The 21,255-nt window shown below is 37.6% G+C and overlaps 1 protein-coding gene across 1 annotated transcript in view; it reads left to right on the forward strand.

The window, feature by feature from the left end:
• The window catches only part of MTA3 (metastasis associated 1 family member 3), a 144,589-nt gene that overhangs the window by 30,667 nt on the left and 92,667 nt on the right, over positions 1–21,255 (forward strand). The window contains exons 5-6 of the mRNA XM_068398164.1: positions 8,002–8,065; positions 9,264–9,381. Coding sequence (XP_068254265.1) covers positions 8,002–8,065; positions 9,264–9,381 — 182 coding nt within the window. The remainder of the gene's footprint in view (positions 1–8,001; positions 8,066–9,263; positions 9,382–21,255) is intronic.

The raw sequence follows: 21,255 nt of genomic DNA on the forward strand, positions 1-21,255 counted from the left end.
TTTTAAGTCGTGGCACCTTAGGATTTAGTGTATTACCTCAGGATTTCTAGTTTTGGCGTTCTTGGCAAACTAGAAGTGTGTGGCAAACGGGGCGGGGTGTGTGTGTGTATACATTTACATATCTTGTATATATGTTTGTGTATATATAGATATGTGAGGTACAAATTTTAACTAATTTCTAAAAGCTTACTTTGAGCCTTATAAACCTGATTTATTTTCTGGCATAAACCAGACTGGATAAGGAGTGAATCTACTTTGCATGGGCAAGTGCTTACCTGATGATTTGGATGGTTAACAAAGGAATTCTTCCTTTCTGGATTGAGTTTATTTAGAGCAAAGGGACTTTTGAAGCATGTCTGGGTTTTTTTTTTGTTGTTGTTGTTGGTTTTTTTTTTTGTTATTGTTTTTCTTTTCCAATAGAATTTGGAGAATTCTTACGTGAATTAAGATGAAAATTCAGTCTAGGCCAGAATCATGTTTTGAGATGCGGTCAATAGCCAATACTGGTAACAGTATAAGAAAAAGTGTATGTATTGGTGGAAGGTTGTCACTTAAATACCTGAAAATCAGTACATATTTCCCTGTAGTGACACAATTACAAAGTAGGAGTCTTTCATATGGTGCAAAACTTGTAAGTTCAGTTGCATGGAGTGATGTGCATTGCTTCTGAGCTGGGCGACCTTGTAATGTCACACTGAAAAATCATTCCTAACCAGCCTGCTGTGTTTTTGTTCAGTACATGTGCATTGCTGCTGCTGTGCTCAAAGCTAACAATTTTTTTTTACTTTTTAGCATGAAAAATATGAATTACTTGAGTTTCCTACAGTAGTTTATAGAAAGTACATATACGGTTATGCTGATTTTGAGATATCAAAGCATGTAGTTTTATTGTGCCCTGACCAAGAAAACATTTATCTCTCTCTGTGGCACTCAGTGCATTGTACTTTCTACTCAGTGGTTTTTTTTTGCAGACTCTTTTCAGCTACAGAACACCAGATTTAGTCAGTAATGTAGACTGGAACAATATTAGTGGAAATCCAGTTTTAAGTGACTGTGTTAAAGCTTGTTTCAAATGTGTGTACATTCGTAGATCCATACATTTACCTCAACATTTTCTAAAACTATTAAGGTAAGATCTTCTTGTAGAGTTGGTGAATGCTTTGGGTCTTCACCTAACAATGTAGTAGTTACATATAAACTGTGTAAATTGTTACTGAATGTAGTCTCCTTTGATTTTGTCTTTTGTAAATGTGTTTCCCATTGGGAATGCTTTTTCCTGTTTAGATTGTGACTAGACAACAGTGGTGAGAACTATATAAAAGTTGGAACCTTAAGAATATGCAAAAAATTTGAACATTATCTACAAATTACTTTTAAATTCATGTCAGTTGTGTATGATTGCTCCAAGACACTGCCTTTAAATCTTACAAATTTAGAGTGCTCAAAATCAGCGCTCCAGCTCTAATTAAGATTAAAACTCTGAATTTTTTGACTAAAAGCCACATGCAGCATAAAAAGCCAGGGCCATCCATATGATCTGTGCATATGTTTAGATGCCTGGCATTTACTGGTTCATTTAGATGTACATAAATCAATTTACTGTACATTCTGTTTTTAATTTTATTTGATCAAGAATCTGTTGATCGGGTAGTACCAAGTTTATTATCTATCTTTTGGCCATAGATACACAATCTTGTCATGTTTGGGAGATTGGTATCGTTTTGTTGGAGACATAGATCCCAGTAGTATTCACCTATCAAATGTTTTTTGTTTCTTGTTTTTTTCCCATGTTTGAGATGGCTCTGTAAATGAGCAGAGCCAAACTTGAGCCAGTTAAGTACAAATCAATACAATGCAGATCCTTCTTCTGTCAATTCTAGGTATTTATTGAATATTTTAAAAGTCAAACTCTGGTTAGGGGTCTGTTGCAGATCTAAATCACTATGATGATGCTTTTTTCCCCCTTGTTTTTAGTGTTGTGCAATAGCTTGCTCTCCAGTTGTAAATGTCTTTGCAATCTGGACAACTTGAAATTTGCTATAAAGACTTTGGTACGTGTCTGTCAGTGTCATTCTGTGCCCCTTAAACTGTGCTTAAAAGTAAAAATACACAAGTACTCTTTAGTATTGGCTTCCCGTAACTGGGGAATCAATTTGATATAATTAGCAGAAGCTCTTTGGACTCCACAGTTCCTAGTCTGTGGTTTGGTGGTCATCATTGCAATTTAGACTGCTTGTAAGGGATCAAGACTTGGCTCAAAGTGGTGGTTTGATTGGAAATCTTCGAAACACTTTCCCATTTAAGACGGTTCAGGAAAAACCTTTTTTATTCAAGGTAGCTCACTCCTCCTCTACTCAATATCTGTACTTTTTTTCCCCTTCTTGCCCTTTATGCCAAATATGGGAAAGGTTACTCCCGAGTTCTACTGCTGCACAAAACCTTTCTACCCCTCTTCATTATGCACCTTCATTGTAGTTTGATCTCTGGTTGTCACTGAATTAACAGCATATGTTAAAATGAAATCAGATTTTTGTCACCAGGATAATATTTCCTAATATTCTTTCCTGTTATTTTATTCTCAGACTGCCTACCTAGTGACTCACACTTCTGTGTTCCAGATCTCTACTGCGGGACCAATGTTTCTTGATGAATATCAGGAAGAGACAATTCGTATATCTGTACAAAATTACCCAACATCATTCTGTCATATTCAGGAGGGCAATTAATAATTGTTAATAGCAGAATTTCAAAGTCTGTGGGGTCATGCCTGCATATATTACTTTCTTTCTTCAACTTTCAAGTTTCATTGCCTTGATGGGAATCCAGAGCAGTGAGTTCTGAGAGTTCTTACACTGCATCAATCTCACCCAGACTGCATCTATGTTATAATAGGAAACTTACATGATGTGATACCATACCCCTGAGGCTGCCTTTTCCACTCCTATGGTTTATCCTGGTTAACAGGCACTAAGTGTTTTGTTTCTTTTGCAATCTGTTTCTGTAATTTTTCTTTGCATACATCCTGTCCCAAGAAATCCTTATTAAAATAAGATTTGTATCTCATGGACTGTCTTACTTGTCTGGTGAAAACATGGAAGAAATAGCCCGCAAGAGTAGCAGAACAGGAATTGTAGAGCTTTCCACTGGTTTAAAAGTAGGGCCTGTGCTGAAACTAACAAGGACTTTAAAAGATAACACAGTTGCTGTTGATTTCGATTCATTTTGGTAGTTTTAAAAGCTCAATGTTTGCATCAGTTTTTAAAATTTTGCTAAAGATTTGAAACTATATTTTTGATTACTTTAAGAAAAAACTTACTAAAGGACAATTACCCAGACAGTGCAAACAAGAATTCTGTTGTTTCCCCCCTCCTGCCCCCAGATATGCATTAAGTATATCTTGTGGAGAATTTGATGTTTTGCTCTAGGTGGTTTAACCAGGCTATATTGAAATCTTTTCATAACATGTCTTGTATAATAGCCTTGGTACTACTTTTTTTTGTACAGCTTAAATTTTTGAGCTGGTTATCATCGTCTTGTGTCTTCATTGGAACAGGTTAATAAGGGCAGTCTTGTACTTCTCTGTTCTCGATATTGATCATTGTCATAGTCTTGTCTGAATTGTTCCCACATGTTTTTCATTCCCCCGTTGGGTCTCACTCAAATGTGGCACTTTTTTCTCTTTAGTTTTCAAGGCCTATTAGGTCCTATCTCTGCTTACGCTCTTTGAAATCTTTCCTTCAGGACTCTCATACTAACTGACATCTCATGTGGAGTGTTAATTTTCATTAGCTCCTTATTGAATTGTCCAAGACAGTCCTATCTATGAGTGTTTCACAAAGCTGCCTTTTATTTTCTAGTTCGTTCTTTTTTTTCTCCTTTTCTTTGTTCGGCAGAAAAAAAAAAACAAAACCACACAACCAAAACCAAAAAATAGCTCCTCAAAACAGGGCGGGAGGGGGGGAATCCTTATGTTTACTGCACTGAGACTTCTACATACCATGATGACTAGTATGTCTTGCCATTTCCTTGTAATCCTTATTAGCGTCTCTGTGCTTTGCTGTTTCAGTTGTAGATGGTTAGCGTTTTGGTTTTGGGACTATATGGTCTTGGCTTTCTGCTAGGGCTGTTAAAGAAATCCTTTTCTTCAAAATCATTAAGGCATTTTTTCCAAAGCAGTATTTTAGAGTATTTTTGTGGGAAGTGTTTGAATCTCATTTCTATATTGTAACAGAAGGGCTTCACTAAACTATGGGAGTAGGTTGTAGGTGTGGAGAAATAGGTTAGGCATCGCTTAGCTGATGGGTGTAAATGATCAGATATTGTCAATCTAGTGGTGGAGTCACCTGAAACATATAAAAAATTTACAAGCAGACAAGAGCTTCTGACAAATGAGAACGAAGGAAAGTGTAACATGTGAAGACAGCTTTCACATGGTTAATGCTTTAAAGAAAGAAAAAAAAAAAAAACAAACCAGTTATGAGTTGTAGCTCTGGTTCCTAGGACAGGGGAAGCAATTGAATCCTTAGCGGTTTATATCATAGAGACTGGTAACATGAGCATGTGTATAGGCAAGCTTTGTTGTCTCCTTTTACTGCAAGATCTCTAAATTACTTTTTATTGCCGACTGATTTAATAATGTAAAAAGTTTTGTTGGATTGTTGTCAGCTCAGTGGAAGAACTTTTTATTTTTGACCAGTTTAAATACAAATTACATCTAAGAGCAGAAAGGATTCTGAAGGGACAATTTAGTCTCATCAGAATTAAATTGTAAGTGAAGACATAAAAGCTAACTTACTTTTTTGTTTGTGGTTCTTTGTCTATTGCAGAGATCTGAAACTTTCCCTCAACATTCATACAAGATAAATTTTGTCAAATTCTGTAGGAAGTGAAAATAATTTTTCTGAATATTTTTAATTTGAGAAAAAGGTCAAAACCAGTTATGTAATCTTAACATCATTGAGACCTTCTGATGCTATTTACTAGTAATTCACCCTGTTGATACCTGTTAAGTCAAGAATGCTGCTTGGTGGAGGAATATAGCTTAAATCAGAGAATCAGAGTTAGATGAGAGGAAGAATGTTTCATATCTGAATAAATATAAGACAACTCTCCAATTTTAAATTTTTTTTTTTCATTTCACAAAAGCTGGGTAGTTCTTTGTATTTTACCTTAGTTTGGTTAGTTTCTGTGACACATTTCAGGCAGGAGACTCCACCAATAGAACAATGAAGCTATGGCATTATACTCTACGAGTCTCAATAATACTCAAAACTTTCAGAAATCCTAGTGTCTTTGCAAAGAGGGTATAATTTTATTTTGGTGTGTAACTGATATTACAATCTGGTAAATGCAGTGTATATTCTCTTTCACTTGTCTCTGTAGGTAGCTAGCTCCCCTTTTTTTTTTTTTTTTTTTTCTCTGTCTAGGTTAGAATAGTCAGATTTTATCCTGTTATACTGATTCTTTATTTGATATAGCTCCATCTGTCCCAATTATCTGAAATTGTTTAAAAACATTAATGAACAAAGTTCCAGAACACTGTGAGGAGGAGAATACTGTATTTAAATCCAGAGAAGCTCTGGGTTTTTAGATATATGCCTTAGGGAAAGAACTCCAAGTCTTGTCATAATGTGGTTTAAACCACATTAACTTTCTCTCCAGAGCATTTTGATTATTAATGTTGGAAGAAACGGTGAAAAGTGCAGTAGTGGTTGGATAATATTTAGGGACATATCACTGCAAATCTGTATTCACTTAAGTTAGTTCCCAGGCATCCATAATTGAGAGATGCCAGAGACAATATAATGAGCTAGATGCTTGGTTCAACCCAGTAGACCATTTACAATAGCCTGAGAGAATTTTCCTCTGATGGAAAAACAGAGAAAGAGGAGGTGTATAAATGGTAGGCTTTTATGCATTTGGTAGAGATTCTAAATCATTTGTAGTAAGTATTGCAGGTTTCTAGATTATAGAAACTGGTAACTGTAATATAGATAATTTTTTCTAATTTTGACTCTGTGTAATTTACCTGTTTTCAAATGTGTTGTGTTTTTTTTTTTTTTCATTTTAGTGTGGTATCCACTACTGTATGTCTAGTATTGTCTTTTTTGAGACTCTAGTCCTTGCATGTGAGATATAACATATGCATATAAAATGTTACCTGTGTGCGTGACTCCAGCCATTAGATGGTTAAAATGGTGTACAAATAAATTAAACATCAAATAACAATTCACTCACTTAGAAGACATGCTGGGGGGATTAATTTTGTCTCTTAATGAAATAAAAAGAAATTTTTAAAATTACCAGCAATAAGGTATAATGTCAGTCAATAGAATACTCTTACAGTCGCAGTGACAGTGAAGGAATGCCTCTGCAGTAATTGGAGTTAAATAAGGGTAGGCTGTAGTGGAGAGAGAGCATACTAGAGGTGTATGGAATAGAAGCAAACGGGAAACGTAAACTGTTTAGCTTTTAACACTAAAAAAAAGAAAGAAAACTGTTAAAATAAAGTTGACAAACTGACTTTGTGGTACAACATTAATTTTTAGAAGTGAATGTTTGGGAATTATCAAGGCCAAAAGCTTCAAAAACCAGCCAAAGGTATGGTCGGATATAGAGAAGGTTTCCTACTTCTCTACTGCAGGAGTCTTTTCCTCTGCTGTTGTGTATTGTGCTCAGATTTTTCTAGCTCATATTCCTACCATTTCTCTTTGGTGGTGTGGTTCTCCTGACAAATACGGAGATGAAGAGAAATTCAGGAGGTTATATACTGCAGACTTAATGTGCGGTTTAACCCAATTTCCTGTGATGTGCAATGGTAATGAATAAGACATTAGCTGGGTATGTTCGCTTAATGATCAGCTGTTAACAGTTGGCATCTAATGCTTATGGTTGATCTTAACAGTCAACATCCACTGAAATGAACGATGCTTTTTACAGTAACTTCTTTAGTGTTATCTTAAAGTCAAGGCAATCTCTGCAAACAATTATCTTTTTTATATTTGTGTGCTGGTCTGTTCCATGGGAGAAGGGTGTTCTGGGCAGGGGTCCTATAGCCATGTATCTAAGGCCACTGGAACCTCCTGGTAAATACCGACTAAACCGATAGCAATTGAGTAAAATAGGTGCATGAAATACAAGGTAATGTATTTAAGGGGTAATAAACATATATTATTACAAAATGGTAGTTCAGTTGAAAATGATAGCATAAAAATGCTAGTTGCTAGCAAGATGATTCAGCATACTTAACATTTTTCATCCACAGCTATGTGTGTTTCCTTAAAATACTATATTCTGCAGATTATTTGCAGAGAAGTCAGAGACAGAGGAATTTGAGGCCAAAGGGATGTTGGGGGAGAAGGGGATGAGAGAGAGGGGAGCGAAAAGAGGTGGGGGTAGTGAGGTCAAACTCCTATTGCGTTATCTACATGGGTTATACATGGGCAGATTTGTACCACTAGTGAATAATGGGAAGCTTTCTCCTGGCAACCTGCACAGAAATGTGGTAGTTAGCATTTTAATGTGACCATAGAAGAAATTAATAAATTCCATGATTAATTATTAGAAGTAATTTAATTCAAGAAAGAACTTTTACAGGCCATCGGTAAAGCCTTATATTGTTTCTAGTTTGGGTTATTTGTTTTCAAATTAGGCACCGAACTTCGTGGAGGTGAGTCACTCGGAGGTGATGTTTCATTCAACCAGGCCTGTTTATTAATTGTACGTGTATTTATTGTTTACCATAGTGCATCTCGTTCTTTCATTGCTTCTCTATTTCTGAAACTATTTCCCAGTTCTGCAGAATTCTTATGTATTTAAGTGCTTGGGTCAGTACAGCCTTTCATTTTATTGCTTTGATGTGAATTTTGATATCGTACAGGTATGGCAAAGTGCGTTTTACTGTATTTTTAATGTAAAAGTTTATAAAGAACGTCTAGATCACTTTCTTGCAAATAACTTTTTGACTTTTAATAAAAACGATTCCTCCTTATGTTTGTGTAGGGGAAAATGCAGTGTTGCGCTCCTGAATGAGACAGAGTCTGTGCTGTCATACCTGGAGAAAGAGGTAATATGTGACTTCCATTTGGGAAGGGTTTATGGTTTTTTATGGTTGTATTTTTAAGAAATGAACAAACAATACTTTGAAAATCTTTTCTTGAACGATAAGTTAGAATAATTACGTTGCATGAAAACATGGAATTTACAAGTGTTATTGTATAAATACTAATTGAGACTCTTAAATGATGGTTTTATTATGAATGTGGTTGTATTTGGAAAATATTTAATTTGAAGTAATTCATATGGTATCTTACAAAAGAAAAATGTACAGACTTTTTCCTGTAGTGAATACTTAAGGGGGAATTCATGTGGCTTTTTTTCTTTTATTTTCTGTTTTTTTTCTCTTTCTTTTTTTTTTTTTTCCTTTCCCCTAGAGGTGTTCTAGAAAGAAGAATCTTCTATAGTCAATGGACAGAGAGAGCAAGAGAGGTTCCTGCAGAGGGCAACTTAGGATAGGACTTTAATTTTAAGGGCTCTGAATTATTGTATGGGAAGTGTCTCCTCACCTTTCATTTTTCTAGAAGGAACTTAGGGTGCTTACCAGCCTTACCAGAGGGGAAGGAAATTCCCCAAGAATTTGAAAGATAATTGTATTGCAAAATACCTTTCAAAATAACCATATATTTCTTTGGAGTGTCTTAATATAACATTGGGCGGACAGTGGTTTTTTAGCTGAAATTAACATGTCTTTATTTTTAAATTTCTACACCAAACTCACTGAAAATCGGTAAAAATGTTTCTGAAAACAGGACTTGCCCTGTACTTCAGGTGACTGTACCAGATATGCCAATAGTATGTTTGTGTAAGCCCTTTTCAGACACTGACAGTGGTTTATGCTTTTTTGAGACTAATTTATAATGCAAAGTCAGTATGGTAGCGGTATTTAGGAGAGGAAACATGTTAAATTCCAAAAGCAGTTAACATTAATTCTTCTCAAATCCATTGATATATTTGTGTCTATGAATCTCTTCATTATCGCTGTGTTCTGAAATAACTCCTAGCAATGAGAGAAGCTTCAATTAGCCATTTAAAAGTACTCATGAAACATCTGCATTATTTAAAATAAGGATTAATGTACCAAACTGGTGCTTTGTAAAAGTGTGCGACGGGGGTTACTTTAATAATTTCCAAATGAAAGGTGATACAGATTTACAAACATAATTTTAAAAATCATTATGCTGTTGCAAATGTGTGTTCTTTTTTAGGATACTTTTTTTTATTCATTGGTATATGATCCATCACTGAAAACGCTTTTAGCAGACAAGGGAGAAATCAGAGTGGGGCCTAGATATCAAGCAGATGTGCCAGACGTGCTTGCAGAAGGTAAATATATGATCTTTGATTAGTCAAAAATCTTCATCTTGCTTTATTACTTAAGCTGACTTTCTGAACTAAACTAATCAGCATAGAGGCAGAGAAAGTAAGATAGTAGGTCTTAGAAAATTGACGAATAGCAGTAGATATTATGAAGAAAGAAAGGAAGGATACTTGAATAGCTATTGAAAAGACATTGTCCGTTTCAAGGTTGTGCATAATACAATTTAGGCATTCAGTGTTTTGTTTGTTTTTGTTTTTGGTTTTTTTTTTTTATTTAATTGTATTTTCCAGTTAGTTCTTTGATATAGGCCTGGTGGAAGGATGTTGAGAACCAACACATTTTGTAGAACAATAACATAGTAACAAAATAAGTGAAAAATTTATTATTTCTCTCCCTTTTAAAACAGACTCTGCATAGAGAATGTGTGTCTTTGTGTCATCTTATTTTAAAATGGCTTCCATCAAAGCATCTTGTTGATCTTTGTAGCAGAACTGAAACAAATATGTCAAGTCTTGGCATATCTTTAAAATCACTGGTATTTTTAAAATTTAATTTTATTTATTTATAACCTAGCACAACTACCCAATGCATAGTCTTTTGCTGCATAGGAACTTTATTCTTTTAAACTAAATTTCAACTACAATATTTGTTTAGTGTTTGGATGTTATTTAAGAGACATGAGCAGCTATGTGTTATGTTTGCAGTTATATTTACTTAGTAAATTTTAAAATGAACTGGTTTTCTCAGTGAAGTGTGCACTCTACATTGAGTGCTAACAAAATGAAGTTTCCTGAGAAGTATCTAGACATAGATACTATTTTCAAGAATCTTGGTATTTATTCCTTAATAAGAAAAGATTATGTGACAGGAATATTACTTGCACTAAGTCAAAGGAGTTCTGAATGCCCCAAATATGTATATTTGTAACCTTAAATGGTGTCTTTTCCATTCAGCATGGGCTCTTTTTTTTCTGCTATACTTTTTCTTTTGTACAAAACACATATTATTTCTACAAAGCTTATTTAATAAACTGTATAAAACAAGAATGATTTGATTTCTGGCAAGTGGCAGATTATTTTACGATGGATGTTGTTTAGTAGCTCACCTGCATTATTATTCTGACTCTTCTTTTAATAACCAGAAATAAACTGTAAGAAGTCTTCTCCAGATTTGTTTATAAGGTGTACAGACTTGTTTCAGAACAAGCTTATGACTAGAATATGATATGCTGCTAATTTTGCTATAAAATGTGCCTGTCATGCGGAAACAAATAGTTATGTAGACATTCGTATGCTCAAGAGGAAAGCTTCCCAGAGGACTAAGAGAAAATGACTGTCTCAATGTGTGTATCAAGTAGCCAGAAAGTACTGATGTGCTTCCAAAGTAGCTGGTTGGATTATTGGATTTTCAGGATGAGCTGGGGTTGTCTGCCAGACAGGAAGTCTTTTCCTACTGAATTCTGCTACTGAAGTTACTAAAGGTGGAGCCTAATTATGGAATAGTGAATACTACATATAAAGTAAATATTTTTCCCATGGTAATGTTACTTATTTAATTTTTTTCTAAAATTAAATACTGTATTTACTAAAAGTTAAGTTACTAATTTCTGGAGCTTAACTTTCTGAATTAAATCCTTGATTCAGTTAAATGAGTATATGACTTTCTCTTACATCATGAAGACAGGATTTCACTGTGTGTTACTGTCTTGTTTTTCTCACTCCCCATTAATACCCAAAGTGCAGTAAGTGATGCAGTCTTCTTGCTGTCTTTAGTAGGCAATAATAGCCCATCAGTTATTAAGGTTCAGAAATACCAAGTTGGCCACAAACCAAAGATCTGGTGGTACACTCAGAACTTCTTCGGCAACGTAGTTGGATTAATCTGCACTTACTTCCAGTGGCTAGTGGAAAAAAGAGGGGTTTTTTTATGAGGATAAAAATATCTGAATTATTGTATTTTTGACTGATTGTTATCTAAATGTTTCCATAGCCTTCTGACTTCCAAGGAGAAGAAAAAGATGATTCAACTGTTACTGTGTCTTTATGTAAGCTGACAGCCTGAAAGTTAATCCGTTCACTGTCAAGCTTTTTATTCATGAAAAAAAATCAAACCAATGTTTAAATTTAGTAGAATAAAATAGATATGTTTGGAAAATATGGGATTCTGTGAAGATTTCTGAATTGTGAAATAATTTTTTTGTCCTGTATTTTTAAAAGTGCCTAATGAACTGTACGTCCAAATTATTATGCCATAATGTATGACTCTCTAAAACTAGAGGACTAAAGCAATCACCTTAAATTAAAAGAAAGAATTTAGACAACTTTGAGTCAGTTAGGGATCATTTGAGAAAAATTAAGTTTTATGCCATGTAGTAATAGTATTACATAATAAAATAGAAAGCATTGCTAACTTTATTCATGTGTAAAATCTGTCATGCCAGTTTTAATGTAAAGGAAGTATATACCTTTTTGAGGGTTGTTGATAGGCATATTTTATGTTTGCACAACATCCCCAAAGCCTTTTTTTTAAAAAAAAAAGATTTAGAAAAATCAAAGATTCTCACACCATCAGTTATTTTATTTTAAAAGTTACTGGCGTGTAGATCTAATTCAAATGACTGAAAACATGCCAGTTCAGATTAGCTTTCAGAAGACCAGTCACAAAGTGGCTGAAAAATGAAAAAGTTCTTTGAACTGTGAAAGCCCACATCTTCTATAAACATTAAATTATTTTGATGTAAACACACTGATGTGTTCTAGTAGATTAAAAATTCAAATTGCTTGCATTTTCTCTATACTGTGATAATTTATGTTCTATCTGAATAGACTACTGCCTGGGTTTTTTTTAGTGTTTATTGGAGAGCTATATGCATTTTTTTTGTGGGAATAGATCCTCTACCCTACCTCTTGCATTGATGTTACCATTTTTCCATCCTTGAATGAAACATACTCAAAAACCTTGTGCTTAGGCCAAACTTTGGATAATGCAGCATACCTTCTCCTCTCTATCCTGCCCTGTGAGTGAATTGGTTATCTTTATATTTCTCTTTAATTTTTGAAATAAAAATAATGTTTTCTTTTTAAAAGACTAAAAGGTTTATTAAAATCAAGATACATAATAAAGTATTACAGATCCAACTGTTTTTCCACTTTGAGATACAGTGAATCATAAATCCTTTATGCAGTTACAGTAAACAAATATACACAAAGTTTGAATCTGGTTGAAAATGCCTAAGCCTTGTTTATCTACGCTGCTTTTGTTTGTAGTGGTTTAGCTAAATTGCTTAGATTACACATTTAGTGAAGACTATAACTTTGGAGAAAGACCAGACCAGATTTCTTCCAGTAGTCTCTTATGACTTTTGTTATAAGCATCTTTGAGAGTAAAACTATGATCAAAGTTGTCAGATTTGAATGATATAATGGTTGTGTGAAACCCTTCCTTCTACCCGCCCCCAGCACCAAGTGCTCCATCTTTCTAGACTCTAGTTCAAAGATCTTGAGAGTCTCTTCAGTTGCTCTTATTACAGTTGAGAACAGGAGACTGTAGAAGATACTTTCTCTGCTTTTAGCACCACATTCTCCAGTGGCTTATTCTGTGAATATAACAGTTGTTTATTTTGAAATCTGTTTCCAGTGTGGGCATTCTGGTCCTCTGTACAAAGCAAGAATAGAAAGATTTATCTCAGAGAACCAAAGCATGCATTTGGACAAAGAGTATCTTGTTTCAAGCATCCCTACTTTACAGTCCAGGAGCAAGGTACCTGGTTCTCTGCATGTGATGGCCAGAAGCTGCTGTCTGGTGCATCCATCTGCTGTATTTGATCAGCAGATTACAAAATATGCAACTAGTGAGTTCAAAAAACAAAACAAAGTACCCCAATATTTCTCAGTAGTGGAACAACTGATGCAGTGACAGATTGTGTGATGTGGTTGGCTAGAAAGCAGAGAATGAGAGAGAGAAAAGTACCAGCATAGCATTAGGGATATAGTTCGTGAAGTAGAATAATGCTTAAGAATGGGAGTAACTAGGAAAAAGTGGGGGTTTTTTGCTCCACAGGATTTCTTTTAATGCATTAAAAAACATGTTTCTCTCATATGCCTGCACTAGTCTTTCTGCCTCATGTATACTATTGTACATCTAGTGGTAGTTGTCACACAGTGAAATGCATGGCAGCTTACCTAAACAAATATAAAGTGGTATTATAGATATGGAAACCAAGCGTTTAAAATAACCTCGTTGGCCAAATCAGTAATTTCTTAAGTAGTGGCTTACTTTTTATTCATAGGGTTGTGAATCAGGTGGAAAGACTGGGACAAGGCCAACAAAGGTCAGTAATTGTTCCCCTGTCTGTCAAAGCTCAATGAAAACTTCTGAAGCAAGGGATATTTTCTAAATAAATCTAATAAAGAACTCTATCATGACTGTGTTCTGGTCATGATATGTAAGTCTAGTGAAACTATTTAGGGTAATTATCTGACTAAAAAAATCCCAACCAAACAAAAAAATACTAAATTGTATTTTCAAAAAAAAAAAAAATTTGGAATAACTGCCTCCTATGATTTTAAAGGAAATGAGAGAATAAGTGTAATTTGTTGAAATAAATTTTCTGATGTTACATTTGCTTTGTCAAGCAATAATGAATGAACCTTTTGTGTACCAGGATTTGGTAGAGCAGTGCTTCGTCAGGCAATGTAAAATGTTTAAATGTTGAAATCGGCATTTTCAGGAAAACTTAGTCCACCAGTGTAAGAACAACCATGCTGAATCAGACCATCAGCTGTTTATCCATGCAGACAATCACGTCTCTTGTGTCTTCTTAGTTTTCTTAAAACTTGTTTAAAGCCTATTAGAAATCCATTAGGCTGTCACCTTGAGCTTCCTTATGTATCTCTATGATTTCTTTGCAGAACTTCAGTAAGTATGTGAGGTGTGATTTTTCTTTATAAAAGGCATGTGGGCCTATCTCCAGTATTGGGCTTCCACTAATTGGGCTAGTATAGCTGCGAGCCTTGACAGTGCCTAGTTCCCCACATTTTCCCTTTAGCCCACGTGCCCTCTTTCACACCCTAGGTAACACAAATGGATGTGAGTTGACGTGTCACTATTAGCAGCTATTGTATCCTTGAGTTCCTGTAGAAATCTTGAGAAGATGCTTGTCCATATGCAAATAACTTGTTCATATTGTATAATTGTTCTGTAACCTATCCTACAGGTGCTTCATTTTGAGATAGATCTTCTTTTAGGTCTTTCATGAAGCATGTGAACCTCTCCAGTTTTGTCCAGTCATCATAAATGCAGAGAATTAATTTGATTTTTCTGCTACCAGTTAACTTTAATTTCTCTTATTTGCTCCCTTTTTAAACATCACATTGCCAAGGTCTTAAACCCTTAGGTAGTTTATAGACCTTTTGACTCTATTGATTATCTGAGAAAACTTTAGTCATTTGAATACCCTCTGAAATTTGGACAATCTTGTAGCAAATATGGGATGGAAGAAGAGTGACAAGACTTTAAAAAAAAAAAAAAAATTAACCCTATATTTGGTAGCATGTCTCAATCACAAGGACCGTTTTATTCCTATGGCTTGAGATTTAACTTCAATTTTGTTCTAAATGAAGGGAGAATTATAGCATACGAAGGTACTCTTATCTATTTCATAAGTGTATGAAATTTACTGGGGGACGAAGGGGCTGAGGGGAGCAGCTCTGTGGGAAAGGCCCTGGGGTGCTGGCAGACAGCAAGAGAATGTAAGCCAGCAGTGTGCCCAGGCAGCAAATGAGACCAACAGCATTGAGCTGTGTCACCCGGCACCTAGCCAGTAGGTCAAAGAAAGTGATCTTTACCGAGCACTCATTAGATCACATCTAGATACTGCATCCAGATTTGGGTCCCCCAATATGGGAAAGTTGTTAATAAACTGAAGTAAGTTCAGTGGAGGCCATAACACTTGCTGGGGCACTTGTCCTGCAAGGACAGGCTGAGGGAATTGAGCTTCTTCAACCTGGAGAAGAGGTGGCTTCAAGGGGGGACACCAACAGCAGCCCCCCAGCGACGGGAGGAACGTTGTTGAGAAGACAGACAGGTTTGACAGTGGTGCATAGTGGGAGGATGAGATAAAACAGACATAACTTGAAATTAGAGGTTCAGAATGGCCTTAAGCAGAAATTTTTTTTTCCCATGAGGATGGTCAGGTGGTAGAGCAAGTACCGAGGGAGGTTGTTTTTTCTCTGTCCTCAGGGGATTTCAAGACCCAAGTGGATAATTTCTGGTCTGACCTCACAACTTGAGCCTGCTTTGAGGAGGTTGGGCTAGAGACCTCCTGAGATCCCTTCTGATTTGAACTGATCCTACTAAAATACTCCAGCTTAACAACCATACTGATGAGCTTCAGCCCACAGTCTTCTGCCTTTTATCCTGGGCATTATCTCCTGCCTATTTATCTGTAGAGAAATAGTTGGGACTGGAATTTTAACTCTTATTAAACATGCACACGAGTAAACAGTCGTTTAATCAAAGCACTTCAAAGATGATCTTAGGCCACATCTTTGTCTGTGCTTACCTACAGTCATTTTGCATTAAGAGAAGCTGCAAGAGAAACCTTGAACTGCTGCCTAGTCACCTTCCCTCCAGTGATGATTCTGGGTAGTAGATAACTTTTTGTATGTGTTCAGTCATTGCCATTAGCATGCGCAGTTTCAGCTGACTTTTCCATAAAGGCTTGAGACAGTATGTTGAGCTTTTAGCAAATCTCAGTCTAAAAATAAAAGGAACACCCAAAAATTAGGAAGTGCAAACATTAACGTTAGGCTAACAGCATTAATACGTACCAGAAAGTCTTCAGTATAATTAGATTATCATACTGCAATATAAGAAAAAGTGTAACATGCATAGTCTGATTCAGTCAACAGAGCAACTACTAAGCTTTAAAAATTTTGTTCTGTCTTGTAAAAACATGGGGTAATTTCTGAGATTTAGGACAAAACCAGCAGCTAGAAAATAGACTGTAGAGGGAGTTAAACTCTGAACTTTCTCCACTTGTCTTAAGTTGTTCGTGTGATTAAAGGGTGTCTTTGGGTGCACAAATATTCCCAACCTATGTTTTCCTGGGCAGCATCACAGTGGTAGCTGTTCACAACTATCAGTGTGCACATGCTTATCTGAACAGTGGGAAGTGCCTGATAAGAATGTTTTAATGCTAATTAATTGCCTGTGTATAGCAGCAGCTTCTGTCAGCTCATCTGGGTCTTCTCATAGTGCCTGCTATAAGGATGTTGAGTGCTGAGCAAGTCACATGGAGCTGGGAAGTCACATGTCGTGGGGGATTTCAACTACCCTGATATTTGCTGGGAGGCCTACTCAGCCAGCCATCCCCAGTCCAGGAGGTTCCTCCAGTGCGTTGATGATAACTTTCTGATGCAAATGGTGGATGAGCCAACTAGGAGAGGAGCGCTGCTGGATCTGATCCTCACTAACAAGGAGGGTCTGGTTGAAGAGGTGAAGGTTGAGGGCAGCCTAGGTTGTAGTGACCATGAGATGGTAGAGTTCAGGATCTCATGTGGCAGGAACAGAATAGCTAGCAGAATCACAACCCTGAACTTCAGGAGGGCCAACTTTGGCCTTTTCAAGCAATTGCTAGGGGAAATCCCATGGGACAGGGTACTAGAAGGTAAGGGGGCCCAAGATAGTTGGTTAGCATTCAAGGACTGCTTCTTCCGAGCTCAAGATCAGAGCATCCCAACAGGTAGGAAGTCAAGGAAGGGGACCAGGAGACCTGCATGGTTGAAGAGGGAACTGCTGGGCAAACTCAAGTGGAAGAAGAGGGTGTACAGATCGTGGAAGGAGGGGCTGGCCACTTGGGAGGACTATAAGTCTGTTGTCAGAGGATGTAGGGAGGCAACTAGGAAAGCTAAGGCCTCCTTGGAATTAAACCTTGCAAGAGAGGTCAAGGACAACAGAAAGGGCTTCTTCAAATACATTGCAGGTAAAGCCAACACTAGAGGCAATGTAGGCCCACTGATGAATGAGGTGGGGGCCCTGGAGACAGAGGATGAAAAGAAGGCGGAGTTACTGAATGCCTTCTTTGCCTCTGTCTATACTGCTGGAGGCTGTCCTGAGGAGCCCCGGACCCCTGTGGCGCCAGAAGAAGTCAGGATAGAGGAGGAATCTGTCTTGGTTGATGAGGGCTGGGTCAGGGACCAATTAAGCAACCTGGACGTCCATAAATCCATGGGCCCTGATGGGATGCACCCGCGGGTGCTGAGGGAGCTGGCGGAAGTCATTGCTAGGCCACTCTCCATCACCTTTGCTAAGTCGTGGGCAACGGGAGAGGTGCCTGAGGACTGGAGGAAAGCGAATGTCACTCCAGTCTTCAAAAAGGGCAAGAAGGAGGACCCGGGTTACTATAGACCGGTCAGCCTCACCTCCATCCCCGGAAAGGTGATGGAGCAACTTGTTCTTGGTGCTGTCTCTAGGCACATCAAGGACAGGGGGATCATTAGGGGCACTCAGCATGGCTTCACCAAGGGGAAGTCTTGCTCAACCAACTTGATAGCCTTTTATGAGGATGTAACCCGGTGGATAGATGATGGTAAAGCTGTGGATGTGGTCTATCTCAATTTCAGTAAAGCGTTTGACACGGTCTCCCACAGCATCCTCGCAGCTAAACAGGGGAAGTGTGGTCTGGATGATCAGGTAGTGAGGTGGATTGTGAACTGGCTGAAGGAAAGAAGCCAGAGAGTAGTGGTCAGTGGGACAGAGTCCAGTTGGAGGTCTGTGTCTAGCGGAGTCCCGCAAGGGTCGGTTCTGGGACCAGTTCTATTCAATATATTCCTTAATGACTTGGATGAGGGAATAGAGTGCACTGTCAGCAAGTTCGCTGATGACACAAAACTGGGAGGAGTGGCTGACACAATGGAAGGCTGCGCAGCCATTCAGAGAGACCTGGACAGTCTGGAGAGTTGGGCGGGGAGAAATTTAATGAAATATAACAAGGGCAAGTGTAGAGTCCTGCATCTGGGCAAGAACAACCCCATGTACCAGTATAAGTTGGGGACAGACCTGTTGGAGAGCAGCATAGGGGAAAGGGACCTGGGGGTGCTAGTGGACAACAGGATGACCATGAGCCAGCAGTGTGCCCTTGTGGCCAAGAAGGCCAATGGCATCCTGGGGTGTATTAGAAGGGGTGTGGTCAGCAGGTCGAGAGAGGTTCTCCTCCCCCTCTACTCTGCCCTGGTGAGGCCGCATCTGGAGTATTGTGTCCAGTTCTGGGCCCCTCAGTTCAAGAAGGACAGGGAACTGCTAGAGAGAGTCCAGCGCAGAGCCACGAAGATGATTAAGGGAGTGGAACATCTCCCTTATGAGGAGAGGCTGAGCGAGCTGGGTCTCTTTAGCTTAGAGAAGAGGAGACTGAGGGGTGACCTCATGAATGTTTATAAATATGTAAAGGGCAAGTGTCATGAGGATGGAGCCAGGCTCTTCTCAGTGACATCCCTTGACAGGACAAGGGGCAATGGGTGCAAGCTGGAACACAGGAGGTTCCACTTAAATTTGAGGAAAAACTTCTTTACGGTGAGGGTGACCGAACACTGGAACAGGCTGCCCAGAGAGGTTGTGGAGTCTCCTTCTCTGGAGACATTCAAAACCCGCCTGGATGCGTTCCTGTGTGATATGGTCTAGGTAATCCTGCTCCGGCAGGGGGATTGGACTAGATGATCTTTCGAGGTCCCTTCCAATCCCTAACATTCTGTGATTCTGTGATTCTGTGGAGATCACTGGGCAAAACAGGGGCACGTCAGAGTGGGAAATGTGGTGATGGATGCGTGAAGGGTTAGAGTTGATTCGCAGTTGGTGGGAAATGAGATTTTAGTCTCTATGCAGAGGTATATCGAAGGAGACAAGCATCAAGAGGTTGACAGGTGTGGTGGGGAATGATTAGGTTTATCTGGAGAACTGGCTGTTAGTATTAAGTACAGCTAGTCCTAACTGAGTGCTGCCACCAGTAGTGGCAAACTGTTTGCAAATCCCTATTTTAGTTAACCTGGAGCACTGATCTTAGAGTCAGTGTTATGGGAATGTCTGTGTATTGCTGCATGGAATTTTTCATATGCTAACGGTCTCCTCCCAGCTACAGTCCTGTTCCTAGCCCAGTGCTGCTTATTTCTTGTATCTAGGTTTAAAAGGAGACCGCTGTGTTCTGGGGAAGTGTTTGAAACAGGAATCTGACACAATTAGGTACTCTGGCCACTTAAAGCAGTACAAGGAGTTTGGAGTTGGCAGGGAAGAGGACTGCCCCATTACTGTGATGTAGAGAGGAAGAGGAGTTAGAGTCTCTGAAATGAAGAAGTAGCCCGTAGGAAAGACATCTGTTCAAAGCTTTTTTTTTTTTTTCTTTTTAATAAATAAAATAATAAACTATATTCAAAGTATCTGTATAAAAACCCAGAGTCCCTCTTGCACATCTGAAAATATCCAGAGAGCGCTTAGAAATAGCACTTGCTGTGCAGTCAGTTCCATTTCTTGAAGGCAAGGTATTTTAGAATTAATAGAGTTCAAGTAGCTGAGTGCTTAATAGGAAGAAGGGGAGCTGTTGGGTAAATTTAAGCTGTAAATTTTGGGTGATGTTCAGAGAACTTGTATGCAAAACTTCTAAAACTTGTCTCTGTTTTGAAAAAGAACAAAATAATTCCTTTAGAGTTATTTCCTAATGTGTTCTCTGTTTTTTTGCTTCTTACTGCAGCTGAGTTGTAAGAGCACGTTGTTTTTAATAGACCAGACATACCAGACAGAAACTATTAAACTCAGAGTTTAAGCCTGTTAATGTTTGGGAATATTGGAATTCCAGGATTGTAAGTTTAAAAATTGTTACAACTAAAGAGACAAATAAGAAACTCATCTACACACTGTTTGGGTTTTTAACGTTATGAAATTACAGGATGCTTAGACTCAATGTATTGTATTTTCTGGTTCCTTAAATGCTTCCTATATACAGTAAAATTCTGTTTTCATTTAATAAATGAAAAATATGTTTTAGAATAGTGGAACCCAGCTGTAATCTCATGAGGAGGGATCTGTCCTGTTACTTCATGGTACGTAATACTTCCATTTATTGGAAGAACCACTGCTTAAATTGCAAATCACTCATATTAGCCAGAGACCTGCAGGAGCTGTTTGAATGGCGCAACTGATTGTCTTGTCAAAAGCCTGTCTGCTGGGTTATCTCTGTTAGTGTTGAGGTAGTTGCAATGATTTCATTCTGTTGTGAGAAGACAAAAATCAGGCAAAATTAAATATTTTTAGAATATTCTGTATTCTAATATTTAAGTATTAAAAATTGGAGAGCCATACAATTGTTAGACTCTGAAGACAGATAATGTGGGGCTATGAGAAATGTTTGTCAGGATAAATAAATATTGTGTCTTAGTGTCCTATCAATTTTCAGAAAATATGATTTGTAATTTGTGCTAAGCGATCAGTCTTGTGACACTTGCTGGATGTGAGAACTGGACACAATACAACAGGTAGTTCTTAGAAAATAAAATTCAGAAAATATTGAGTCTTTTTTCATGAGTTTAGTATTTCACGAATAGTGTACGTCTAGCCTTTTGTTTTTGACTGGCTTTTAAGAAATCATGAGGGCTGATGGTTTTGAAGCCATGTGGTCCTGAAGTAGTTAATGTTTCCTTTGTGAGTGAACCAAATTGCAATTGCAACAATAAATCAGTGGATTTAGTTTAAACTCAGTTGCTTAGGTATGGTCATTAAAGAAAGAATTGCTTTTCCTGTGAACACAGAAGGTGACGACAGCAGCAGCTTTAGGCTCTTTCATGAGCTGTATGTTGGCATGCGAGGAAAAGATGTTTGTGGAAGAAGCTGTCAAC

This window comes from Nyctibius grandis, chromosome 1, assembly GCF_013368605.1.
Source record: "Nyctibius grandis isolate bNycGra1 chromosome 1, bNycGra1.pri, whole genome shotgun sequence".
Taxonomy (NCBI): domain Eukaryota; kingdom Metazoa; phylum Chordata; class Aves; order Nyctibiiformes; family Nyctibiidae; genus Nyctibius; species Nyctibius grandis.